The sequence below is a fragment of the Oryzias melastigma genome, linkage group LG16, assembly GCF_002922805.2.
Source record: "Oryzias melastigma strain HK-1 linkage group LG16, ASM292280v2, whole genome shotgun sequence".
Taxonomy (NCBI): domain Eukaryota; kingdom Metazoa; phylum Chordata; class Actinopteri; order Beloniformes; family Adrianichthyidae; genus Oryzias; species Oryzias melastigma.
This window is the reverse complement of record NC_050527.1, coordinates 19,326,584-19,339,440: the sequence shown is the minus strand read 5'-3', so window position 1 is coordinate 19,339,440 and position 12,857 is coordinate 19,326,584. Positions and strand designations below refer to the sequence as shown.

Sequence of the window (12,857 nt, the reverse complement as noted above, 5' to 3'; positions counted from 1 at the left end):
ATCCGTTCTGCTAACATGTTACTGAGATAGTTTTTCTTAAAGGGACTCTTTGCGTTTTTCCTCAGACAGCATTGAAGATTACATCCAGACCGCTTCATCCAACGTGGACCTGGCCAATCAGGAGCTCTCTAAGGCCAACCAGTATCAGGTAACCTTGAGTTTACTAACTCTGCTTGTGCTTTTGAAATGAGCCTTTGTGATGTAATGGACTGAGAGGAAGCTTAGCATGAGCAGCCATGCAGGAACTTTCCTAACAATATTACACAGCACCCCCCCAACACACACACACACCAACACTAGAGATGATGTAATTTCATGTCATACTTTACCAGTCTTTGCTTTCAGTTAAATTAATTGCATTTAGAGAGAGTAAACATGAAATGCTTGCCGGGAGTCTTATAAAAACATAAAACTATGTGTAGGATTCATATTACATGAGCCCGTCTCTCCCACTGAGATAATAGTTATAAATTAGCAATTTCATCGGAGATGTGCATTGACTTAGAGAGTAAAATGCATTATTGGACAGCAGTTCAAGCCAGGAATCAAAGGGAATGGGTTTTTTTTTTACTCTCTCTGGTGTTTTGGGTGGCTAAAATTTCCACTTCACAGCACATATTGGAGAGACATGTTATGAGGTGCCCAAGGGCCTGCTTCGCTTCTTTCTTCTCTAGAAAATATGTGTGTATTCTCCATTCTGTCATGGACTATCAGAGCTCCATGTGGCTTGGTGCAGTGGAGGCCCCCGGCTCTGCTAAATAATAGATTGTCTCTAGTCTCTGCGTTCATCAAATATATACTTTTATTTTAAACATTGCTTCCATTTCTGTTCAGCTGCATTTTGCTTTAAGTACATTCAGGAGAAGGGTTTTTGTTTGATCAGAAGTGATGCTTTAATTAAACTGAGCAAAAGGCGATTCCTGCTCATTGTTTCTTTCTGAGCCAGAATTTGTTTGAACGACGTTTTTTTTCTGTTAAAGCTGTTGAGTTGGCTGGGCATGGCTTGTAGTTTGTGTAGTTGTGTCAGGGCGATGACTGCAGGAACAACTACATGTAAGAAGACCTCAGGGAATCCAGACAGAAACCATCATAAAAACCATGAAAACTGTGTGACCACAAAACAGTGCAGCTGTGTCAATGGAGGTGAATTAGAAAAGTAATTGAACAAAGTAAAGCTAATTCACTCTTACAGTCATCTGTTCCAGAACACAATGGTCATTACTTTCTTAACCCTTGTGTTAGCCTAGGTATGTTTACATTAAAGTGGGGTCATCTGGACCCACGAGACAGCACCCTGAACTTTTATTGCATTCTGCACTCCAAAACATGTGTAGAAGGTTAACTGGTAATTCTAAATCATCCCTGGAGTGTAGAAGTGAGTGTGTGTTTGTGTGTCTCTGAGTAGTCCTGCAGTGGACCGGCAGACTGTCTGTGGTGTAGCGCGCCTTTGCTCAGCAGAGGTGGGTAAGCTCCTGCCATCCAGCGAGAACTGACCTGGAATGAGCCACTTGAAAACATGGATGGATGCAAAGTGACAGGACAGGGATAATACGGTAGAACATATGAATCCTGGTAGACACAAAGTATTATTGGTGAAAGGATATGTATTGAAATGTGACGAGCTGAACTTCTGTCAACTTCTGTCATGGACTTTTTTGCTGGAGTAAAAACATGTATTTTCTGTGATTCTCGACATAAACATCGACTGTTGAACTACAACCAAAGTTCTTTCAGATGTAACAATACAGTTTTATCATTCAAAAACAGTGCGGTGTTTTCATTCAGGAGTATTTCCTGTTCTGCAGTCAGCTTTAGTCAAACAGCTGTGTTCCAAAACACACAGTAGGTTTTGAGCCAACATAGCATACATATGAATATTAGCAGACAGGAATGTTATTCCAGAATAAATCAACTTAAACCTTAAATAACTTTCAATATTTTGCTCTCCATTATAAAATATTCTGTCAAAAATAAACAAGTTAGAAAGAAAAAAGAAAAAAAACTTCAAATTTCTTTTTTTGTATGTCATTGTATATAAAAATGAAACTTATAAATATCCCAAAAATATTTTGCTTTCCATAAAATATATGCAGTCACAATAATAATAATTATAATAATAATAATAATAGAAAATGATCTGGAGGGCAGGTTAGAATTACTCCGTGGGTGGAGTCCGGCCATCTGACACATGTGAACTATCTGAATCTGAAAGATCTGTACCTGTCACCCAGCATTAGTTAGTGGAGTTTGTGATGTTGAAGGTATTTTTCCTGCATTTTAACCAATATTAATATTCAACTTTTTCCTCTTTCCAACTTCATCCTTTCAACTTCTTCTAACACTGATGTATCTTTTTTATAAATGCATTTACTTTTTCTAGCAAAGCACACGAAATCCTCACAAAAATTCTGCTGTTTGCATTTGTAATTAACACACAAATCAACTCAGTTTATTGCCTGCAAATCAAGAACAAAAACTGCTGTGTGTGCATGAACAGATACTTGGGGCTCTTTATCAGAGGTTTTGGGGCCATGCATCAAAGTCACTGGATGTCCAAAAGAGGGTTTAAAAAAATCTGACACTCCTGCTGCATGTGGGAGGAGTTTTACTCAAACTTAAAAGACGTGGATGATGAGAGATCAGGTTTATTCATTTTGAAGAGTTCTACTAAAAATATATTTCAACGTCCAGGTTATGCAGAGATTTTTCTGGTATGGATGATGAGAGATCAGGTTTATTCATTTTGAAGAGTTCTACTAAAAATACATTTCAACGTCCAGGTAGTTGAGGTTATGCAGAGATTTTTCTGGTATGAGAATGTCTCTCTGTCCCGCGGAGAAAGCCGCTGTGAGGGGGATACGTAGAATATTCATGAGAGCAAAGAGGTGTTGTTTTTTATAAATACGCCTCAATGAGCAAATTTTTGATGTAATATGAGTGTATGCGAGTTCTAAAGTACATGTGTTTTATTAAAAATATATGTTGTAAAACGTTTGAAAGAATACATTTTAAGCTCCAATTATTTGTCCTTTTTTCCCTTTTTACTGATCCAAAAAAATAATCAATTCTATGACTCAAACACAGTGGAAACTAAGCAAGTTTATCAGATTAAATGAATTGAGAAAATGTAAGGCTGATTCCTCAAACTGCACTTCTATCTCATTGGCTAGATGTACTTCTGTGTTAATATTTCTTATGTCGTTAGCTTTTGTAGATTATAATGAATTATACGTTTGTAATACATTTATTGATTTAGGTCAGGTTACTATTGAAAAAGTTGTTTTTGATTTCAGTGCTATTTTCCTCCTTAAACAAAGAGGAAAAATAAATAAGAGAAAGGCAACAAGTCATTTTCAGTCAGAAGCCATGAGTAGAATCAGATGAAATGAAAGCCTCCAGGCCTCGCTGCTTCTGGTCATCTCAGTGATGACATAAGACATGTGTTTACCTCCAGGCCAGCAGATAACCGGCGCAGAGCAAAGAGTGTAAAACTGCTGTAGAAATGAAGGAAAAACTCTCCCTGCACAGCACAGCACTAACATCTCTGAATGAGTTCATGATTTAGAGAAGGTCCAAAGTCTAAAATGTGAATGAAGTCATTCGTTCATCAGCTTACATCTGGCTGCAGTGTGAACGACTTAAAGCTGCGTGTTGTAGATGTAGCTTATAGCAGGGATGTCAACCTCACTCGTACAGGGAGCAAAAATCCAAAACAAACCTTAGATCGCGGGCCGAACATAAACATTTATTGAACACTCTAAAACTACATTTTAAAACTTTTAAACCATAACTTTTCAAGGTATAAAGATACATTTATAGCATTACCTGCAATAATGTTAGTGTGAATACTGTAAGCTGAATTTGGCCACTGAAGATGGTAGTGCTGATAGTTGATGGTGCTGAAATTGATAGCTGAAAATACTAAAGCTGATAACCAGCTAAAATATTAGCTAAATACCAAATTAGCCTTAAAAAACACTTGGATCAGCCAAAACAGCTAGCATGTAGCTGAAATATTAGCTAAACTCCAAAATAGCTAAAAAAAAAATCTTAGTAAATGCCAAAATAGTCCAAAAATCTAGCAGAACACCAATTTTTTAAACTTAAAAACAGTAACTTTTTAACATAATTATGAAAAAATAAAAAAGCAGGAATATTATTCCAGAATAAATCAACTTAAACCTTAGACAAGTTTAAAGGCCTCGTGCAGTGGCTATAAATTCTTTTTAATTTAGAAAGTCAATGTAACTTGGAAAACAAATCCGATAAAAATATTGACTTAAAATGATCCAGCGCGATTTTATTGATCATTTTATGGTCGTGCACAGCTTTAAATTTGGGCGATAGGTGGTGATGGGCGGGGGCTGCGCGTGACGTCACTTCAGGGATCCCAGAGTGTAAACAACAATGGCGGACGGTTTGAGAAGCGACGTAGACCACGATTTAGCGGATATTTCTTTGGATGAAGGTGATGAGCCTTCATCAAACACGGGAATTTTAACGACACAGGGTTCGGAGGGTGTACAGCCCTACCAGTTTGAACCGGAGGTTTCCTCATCTGAGGATACAGGGGCTTCGGATGACGATGGTGAAAGCTCATACAGCGATGGCCGGGAGCAAGCAGAAGGCGAAAGGAGGCTGCAGGATTTGTCATGGTTTGTATTTTACACACCGCCCGTCGCTACTACGGATTGGATGGTTTAGTGAGGTCCAGGGATCGACCCCGCCGGGGTCCGCCACCCGCCGAGGCGGCTCGTGCGGGCTGCTGCGGACGAGGGTCTGCTGCTGCTGATGCTACGGCGACGGGTGGGTTCGCTCCCCCGTCCTCTTTCGAGACGGCCCCGGGAGGGAGTAAAAACCCTTTGTGCGGGCTCGGCTGCCGGCGCCGGACGACTGTCCGGCGAACCCACGGCACCCTCCATGCCCGGCCCTGGGCCTCGGAACCGCAAACCCCCCGCAAACTCACCCTGGCTGTCTGGTGTGCGCCAGCCAGGTGCCCGTACACCCCCCGCGTTCCTCCTCCGGAGGGCCGGGGAGGGCTCAAAGCCTCCCCCTGACCGGGGAGCGCCCCTCTCCTTTATTGAAACGGGAAATTCATGAAGGGAGACCCCCTTCTTCGGCACATTACTGCACCCAAATACCACACTCCTATTCACCATTATCCCGTTCGAATCCCCAAATCTACGGCAGTCCAAATTCTATTATGTTAAGTAATTCCATGCCCAGAAAGTCATCACAACACTAGCGGATCTAGCTGTATGTTCCTGTACTGACGTCACACGACCTATGACCTACTTATCAGTGGCTGCCCAAAATCTGAGCGACCGCGCTATCTTTGAACGCTTGAAGAGAGTGCACGGGGCTGCGGGTGACAAAATAATTATACGGGGGTTCATTTGTGACATAAATACTAATGTTTTATTGCAGTTTAAGAAAAATCACGATTTTCACCGCACGAGGCCTTTAAATATTTGACTCTCCAGAAAAAATATTTTTTGTCAAAATTCTATAAATTAGAAATAAGCTTAAGATAACACCGGGTCATTAATAACAATAAAATAAAATGATCTGGAGGGCCGGACAGAATTACCCAGAGGGCCGGATCCAGTCCCCGGGCCTCGACTTTGACACATGTGATTCTTGTCATGAGTTCTCACATCAGTCAAAGCTAATCCAGCTTTTGGCATTTTTCCTCTGAATTATTTTTCCACATCAAAAAACTTCTGGATTAGCTGCAGAATGCTGTGTAGACAACACAGACCTACAGGTGACACAGAAAAAAACTTTCCAAATGGCCCTGAACTGATCATTCCTCAGGATCAGGTTGAGTGTACTGATGTCCACAGTGCTACAGAGGCTACAGAACTTCAGGAAGCAGTCTCACTCCTGCAGGAAAACAGGTGCAAGGGATTTCTCCTACATGCAAAAAGATAAAGCAAAACCATTTCATACGTCTCTTTACATGCATCAATTCACTTGTTTTGGTTCCTTTCTGTTGTTGTTTTGCTGCAGTTTGCAAACAGGTGGGTTGGCGCTTAATCCTCCTGGTTGGCTCCCAATATTCTCTGTTTCCTTCTGGAGTCGTAGAAGAGTTGATACATAAATCATGTTTTCCAGCAGGAACTGTTGAGGAAAAGGAAGCTTTGTTGCAAATGTCAGACCTGTTGTAGTTCTTAACTTACTTCCTAAAAAAGGATACTGTGCTGGACATTCTCAGCATCACATAAGAAAACCAGATTTTTTTGTTTCTAGTTGGTTGGGTTTGATTTAAAGTAAATTGTGTTGCAGAGTTGAAAAAAAGTAAAAATAAATAAATAAATAAAAAAAAAACCTTAAATAATGCAACTTTAATTCAAAATTAATAACCAGGAAAGTAAAGATAACTCAGATGACACCAAAAAAAGAGGCAGCTGACTGGATATTTTCATTGGTGTGATCAGTAAATTGGGACATCTTTGACATAAACACAACAAAACAACTGAAACTAAGAAAAAAAACAGAATAAACCCAGATTGTCACAAAATCATTTTCCTAAAGCAGCACAGCAGCCACTGACACTACTGCAGGTCAGAATGTTTTTTTTAGTTTTTTTTTTAGTTTTTATTGCTCAAATTGAACATCCGCAAAATACTGAGAATAATTTTTCTGCTCAGTGAAATGTCCTAATTCTCTTCCATCATTAGTGCATGAAATGTGAGTCTTACCTTCAGACAGCCCTGGTGTATGACGAACTCTGAAGATGACATACTAAAGTGCTCATGACAGTATTGAAGGACACAAGCTATTTGTCTCCAGCTTCTTTTTTTTATTGGATGAAAGTGTTTGTAAACAGCCTGTTCATTATTTTGTTGTTTTTCTAATGGAAAAAAACCTGGAGTAGATTTTAGGTTTGTGTCACACATTAGTGCTTGTTTATTCCAAGAATAATAAGTTAGGAACCAGAATTGGTGTCTGAGTTTCACTGACGCCTTTTAGACTAATTGTTGGACCTGTTAACACTGAAACTTTCAACAGACTGAGTTCTGTTTTTGTGCTTCTTAGATCTCAGGATCCCTTCTTTAACCGTTTAGATCAAGAGTCTGTAACCTGCAGACCTTTGGACAAAACCAATCTTCTATTCTAATTAACACGGCAGAAAACTAATGTCATTCCAACGGCTGTGCAGCCACTATGAAGGGTGGGGAGGCGGAGCCAAACTGAGCTGTCTGCTATTAGAAATCCAACAGCCAGGAAACTGACCACTATGTTATTTTGGGTTTGAATTTTCCACAATAACAAGAACTGGCGTTGTCTAAAAATTGAGGACATTCTGGAATTCTCTGCGAAAGACCCCCCCACCGACGCCGAGGGAGGCGACAGCTCAGAGAAGACAGACACACCCCCTCCTGTGAGCAGCTGACCTGAAATCCAGCTGGATAAACTTCTCCCAAAGAAGAAGTTTTCTTATTTTTCACAAGCATAAAGAAAATTTATGAGAAAAAAAAGGAAAAAGCTGGAAAAAGAACTTATGAAAACAGTCCACAAAAATAACTATTATTTCATAAATAATGAGTTTTTTAGTATTCCAAAGGTAATATATGATCATCCATATGGACATGATTTACTCTGAAAGGATTAGGAAAATCATGCTATGGCCCCTTTAAGGCTGTAAAACTTCTCACTAGACACTTTATCCACTCTTCTCTGACAAACATTTTTACAGTTTTCTCTATTGTTTAAACTCGCAAAGTTCAAACAATAGAAAAATAAATCCAGTAATTTAGAATGAAAACAAAGATCTGATGCGATTGAAGATTGATGCGGATGTAGCAGACTGATCTCTGTACAGGAGACATGGCACAAAAGAGATAACTGACCAGGTGAACAGCCAATCAGGACTCACAAAAAAAGAAGCATGCATCCTGATCAGATGATGTCTTTAACACCAGAGCTCCAGCGTTTGTTCTTTAATTTACTGTAATGTTTTATTTAGTAACTCGATCAATAGAATTCCAGCAGATTCTCTCGCTCGTCGAGCCGCTTTTCTCCTATAGAACCCACTGGAATTACGTTGATCGTGTTAATGGTTGAAAAGTTTACATTTACATTTAAAACATACAACTGTAACATGTGATCTTCTGACTGTTGGGCCCCCTCCAGAACCCCCCACCCCACAGCACTGCTGCACTACTTGCAAGTGAACAAATGAGCGACTGGCAGCAGCTTTCCTGTTAATTGTCATTTCATTATCTGAGAAAGAGCTGAGCCATGACGGAGCTCGCATGAAGCAATTTAGCTCTCCGCCAATCCAGACAGCGGCTGTCTTTGCAGAGGCAGAGCATCTGAGCAGAGGAGAGCACAGGAGAAGACAGAGAGGAACACTCTGAGGCTTTGGAACCTTTAAGCTCTAAAAAACACTAACAGCAGAGGTCTGTCTCACTATAAGTTTATTTCAGACACTACTGTCAAATTTCTATTAAAAAATTAAAAAATTAAGAGAAAAAAATTGAAGAGACTAGTGCCCCCCATCCCCCCATCAGATCTTCACTTGAGGTTCTCTGACAAACTAAACAACTGGGTTCAGATAGACCTCCACTACTGCATGAAGTCCAAACCCCGTGTTCTCGTGAATGCTTTGATGAAAAACCCCAACAACCTCCAGACTGCGGAGTGTGCTGACTGCTGAGGAGGAGGTTTGGATAAAGCGCCACGTTCTGGAGCACCAGCTTGCAGGGTCAGATGAAGGACAGAGGCTGTCAGACCGTCAGAGGGTCTGAAACATTTGAAACAGTTTCTGGTTGGTTAGTGCTGATTCATCACCTTTGAATGTTTGAACCTAATCTAATCAGACATATGTTATACTTGAGTATTTACAGCACATCTGATACAAACATTATCTGATCATTGCATTTAAAAACATACAGGATAGAACCAGTGGGTTTACATCACCAAAGGAGGATTAGACTGGAATGTCTGATAATAGTTTGAGCACAGAAATGAGCCCCTTAAAAACACTGGATCTGCACTGCATCAGAAGAGCAACTTCAACTTGATGTGTGGTTGCATCAGAACTGCCTTTTTGCTTTGTCACTATTTCCCACTTTGCCTGCAGAAGCACACGTGATCCTACACTAAGGAGCGATGAGAGAGTCTGCTTGCAGATTGGAAATTGTACTTCATGCTGTTTAATGCATTTTGAAGATCTGGGAGCACAACATGGAGCCATTGTCTTCCAGATAAAAACTGTGGACAGAGAAAAAAGACCTTTAACTCTAATGCCTGATGAGATCTGACCACAAAGTGGACAGGAAAGCTGCTGCTCGCTGCCTGTGGGAGGAGGGAGAGCTTGAAGATTCACAGTGTCTGTCGTTTGTCTGAAACTTTATTTTTAACTTCTCACAAGAGCAAGAACAGAAAACTCTCTGGCAGAGGCCTGCACATGTGCAGTTCCAACAAAACAAGTTCTTTTTAATTTAAGTCATTTCAAACAGAGATGATTTATTTCAGCTTCTGACATTTCTACCACAAACTCCAGAGTCATTTCATCAGCCTTTTAACACTTTAACACCAGAGCTCCAATGTTCATGTTTGAACATTTGATTTACTGTAACTTTTCAACCGTTGACACGATAATTCCAGTAGATTCTGAAGAAGAAAAGTGGCTTGAACCGCTTTTCTCCTTTACAGTCTACTAGAATTATGATGATCGTGTTAACGGTTCAAAGTTAGAGTATTTTAAAGATTTTGTGGTAAGTTTGTGGTAAGGTGTTAAAGGGTTAAATGGTAAATGGCGTATACTTGTAAAGTGCTTTTGTACCTTCCTTAAAGGCCCAAAGCTGATATTCATATATTGCTGATGGTCACTGCAGCAATTCATTAAGGGGTTTAAACCTTAACAGCTTCAATAAAGATATTGGAAAAAAAATACCAAAGCTCCAGCCTTAGTCACATACACCCGTACGAGGGTTTTTAAGGTTGCTGAGAGGAAAGGCCTCTTTTTAAGAGGAGTGCAGGTTTGCTCTGCAGTTCCTTTGAGACTCGTCCAGCCACTTTAAAGGGGACATACCCGGATTTTCTTAATCCTTCCCGAGTATATCCATATATATGATCATATATTATCTTTGGAACAGCATTTGAATCAGTCAAGCAGATAGCTCAGTAGGCAGGGTGAAGGATTGGCACTCAAGAAACCTTAGTTTGAATCCAGGTTGTGCAAGGTAGTCAGAATTAAATTTTTAAGTTTGCTTAACTTTTGTGTGAGTTAGAAAAACTCAACTTGCTCAACTTGAAATCCTCCTGAAGTTTGTTGCCTTACAATTTTGAGTTTGCCCAACTTTTCTTTTTTTACAGTGCACTCTGTGACATCAGCACCTGAGGACCTGGTCGCTTTTGTGGGTATGGGAGGGGCTGCTGCAGACAGCGCAGGTTTTAGGTGGATTACTCTGATTGTCTTAAATTTTAAGAGCCAGGCTGTATGCAAGGAACCCACAAGAAGCACACACTTATCACATGAACAACACTTGCATTCGAAGGGGTTGAAAAATGAAAAATCTGCAGGACACACCTGAGTTTTACCTACTTCACTCTTACTTACCTTAAGTGTTCTCTATGACCTGTCGCCCGCAGCATGCCCGTAGATAATGTGCATGAACATTTTCTGAACGGTCTACAACGATGATATTTTGTGTAACCACATCAATGTTTTCCCAATTTCTACTCACAGGCACGCCTTATCCATCCATTGTGACTAACACATTAGACAAGTGCACAGTAATTCATGCACAAATTCCAAAACATGAAAATTCTAGATCCAAGAAACAGGCTCAGGTCAGAAGCTGAAGGCAACAGCAAAGCGTGCTACAACCAGGAGTCTGACAGAGGAAAGTTTAGTTTGGAGGGCGCTGCACCTGAGCTGACTTCTGTCATTAGAAAGAGGCGGAGCAAGCAGGAACGCCAAAGAATGCCAATGACAGGAATACTTTCTTAATTTTACTCCGACTGAAAACTGTTAAACATTACTGTGCACTTTATAAGGTGCAATTCCCAAATGCTGTGTCAACCCTTATGCCAGGCTTACACTCGACGCGGAAACGCCGCAAAGCGTTGCAGAACGGAGGCCGATTCTATTGGCGCCCTTGTTAACCTATAGTGTAGTTCACACCAGGCGCAGAGCGCCGCGATCTTTCGCAGGAGGCTTGTGCTGTACAACGGATCGTTTTGGCATCTGGTCTATTTTCTGCGCCAGCCGCGAGGAATCCGCGTCCATTCTGGCAGGAAGTTACATCAAGATAAATGAGAAAATCCGGTTTATTTTCATAATGTAACCAATTTTTCACGCTAAAACACCGCGATTGATAGATGCGATCATGTCTTTGTGTCTCAACAGACTGTAAAGATGAAAACGTACAAATACAACACATACAATTATGACAGTCATCTGTGTGTCTCCACAACAGAAACACTAAATAAGTGTAGGCCTACTACTTGCTTCTTCCAAGCAGAAACATGAGGTAATATTTTTAGGTTAGTAACTTACCCATGATGGCAAAAACAAAAAAGCTCTAGCAGAAACGCCTGTGGACTGATGCAGAAGAATGCGCGTCTGTGTGAATGCAGGAGAGAGCGGACGCCGGACGCATTCTGCTACGCGGTGCTCCCGCGCCCAGTATGAACCTTGCGGTGAAGTGAGGAGGCAAAGGCTCATATGTTCAGATCAAACCTCAGGTTTTATACATTCACCTAAATCAAATGAGTCGTCATTTAAACAGGATTCTCTTTTCAAAACTGTATGATTTCCATGAAAGAATTTCTTAAAGTTTCACTGAGCCTGGATGGTTTCTTTTGGAATAGAATTGATCAGAAGTGTTTGCTCTGTCAGCCTACAAGGTCTAACAGGAACACAGACACACAGCACCTGTGTGACAGACTTTCTTATTTCTCTCATTGTTTTCACCAAAATCCAGTCAATGCAACGCCAAATATGCTGAAGCTGTTCAGGATTTTTGCTTCACTGTGATAATATTGCTGCATGTCATCCTTCTATGGTGCCACTATTGGCCAAGAAGTCTGTGTTTACTTGCTTCTCCTCTGAAATATCATAATCAGTATGACTGCATGGGAACTCTGAGGTTTATGTAAATAGCACATAAGCCGATTACAAGTGAGACAGTTCTGCTGGAAATATTTATTTTATGGACGTCCAATTTTCCCAGCCAGATGTGATAAAGACAGAATAATAATATGGTCATTATTACTCCAAAGCATTATTGTATTATGAGGATATTTATCTTGTCAAACAAGGTAAATACTTCTTCTCAAAAGGGTGAATAGTTCCTGTTTTTCCATTTTCCCGCGTCAGAAGGGCAGAGATGAGTTAAATGCAGTGAAATGATTTGTATGGCAGCCCTGTCAGCTTCAATGGCTGTAATGCTCCTTTCAGACAAGTTTGTGCTTAAAATTTTTATAGTTTCAAAAGGTCACAGGCACCAACAGAAATACTGAAAAGATGAACGATCCGTTCATGTTCTGCTCCTGTCTCCTTTGTCTTGATCAGTGCTACAAAATTTCATCTGGACAAGTGGTGTTTCATGAACATGAAGGGACTGCAAGACGGTCAAACAACAAGCTGTTATTCTACTGCAGACTTTTCTCTCTCGTTTAAATGTTATGCATGTGGACCTTTTTAGCCCGAAACTTCTCCTTAAGGTATTGTGAGGTAATAGTCTTTCAAGAGCAAAGCTCAAGCAGATATATTAAAAATGCTAAAATCATTGTGGGAATGAAAATCTTTTTTCAATCAATCAATCAATCAAGTTTATTTATAAAGCGCTTTAACGCAGGCAGACTGCTACAAAGCGCTGTACATTAAAACACCAAGA

The 12,857-nt window shown here is 40.3% G+C and overlaps 1 protein-coding gene across 3 annotated transcripts in view; it reads left to right on the top strand.

The window, feature by feature from the left end:
* The window catches only part of tsnare1 (T-SNARE Domain Containing 1), a gene marked incomplete at its 3' end in the record, with an annotated part of 185,268 nt that overhangs the window by 153,080 nt on the left and 19,331 nt on the right, over window positions 1-12,857 (top strand). For all 3 annotated transcript variants that reach the window (XM_036215822.1, XM_036215823.1, XM_036215824.1), the window contains 1 exon segment: window positions 66-148. In XM_036215822.1, coding sequence (XP_036071715.1) covers window positions 66-148 — 83 coding nt within the window.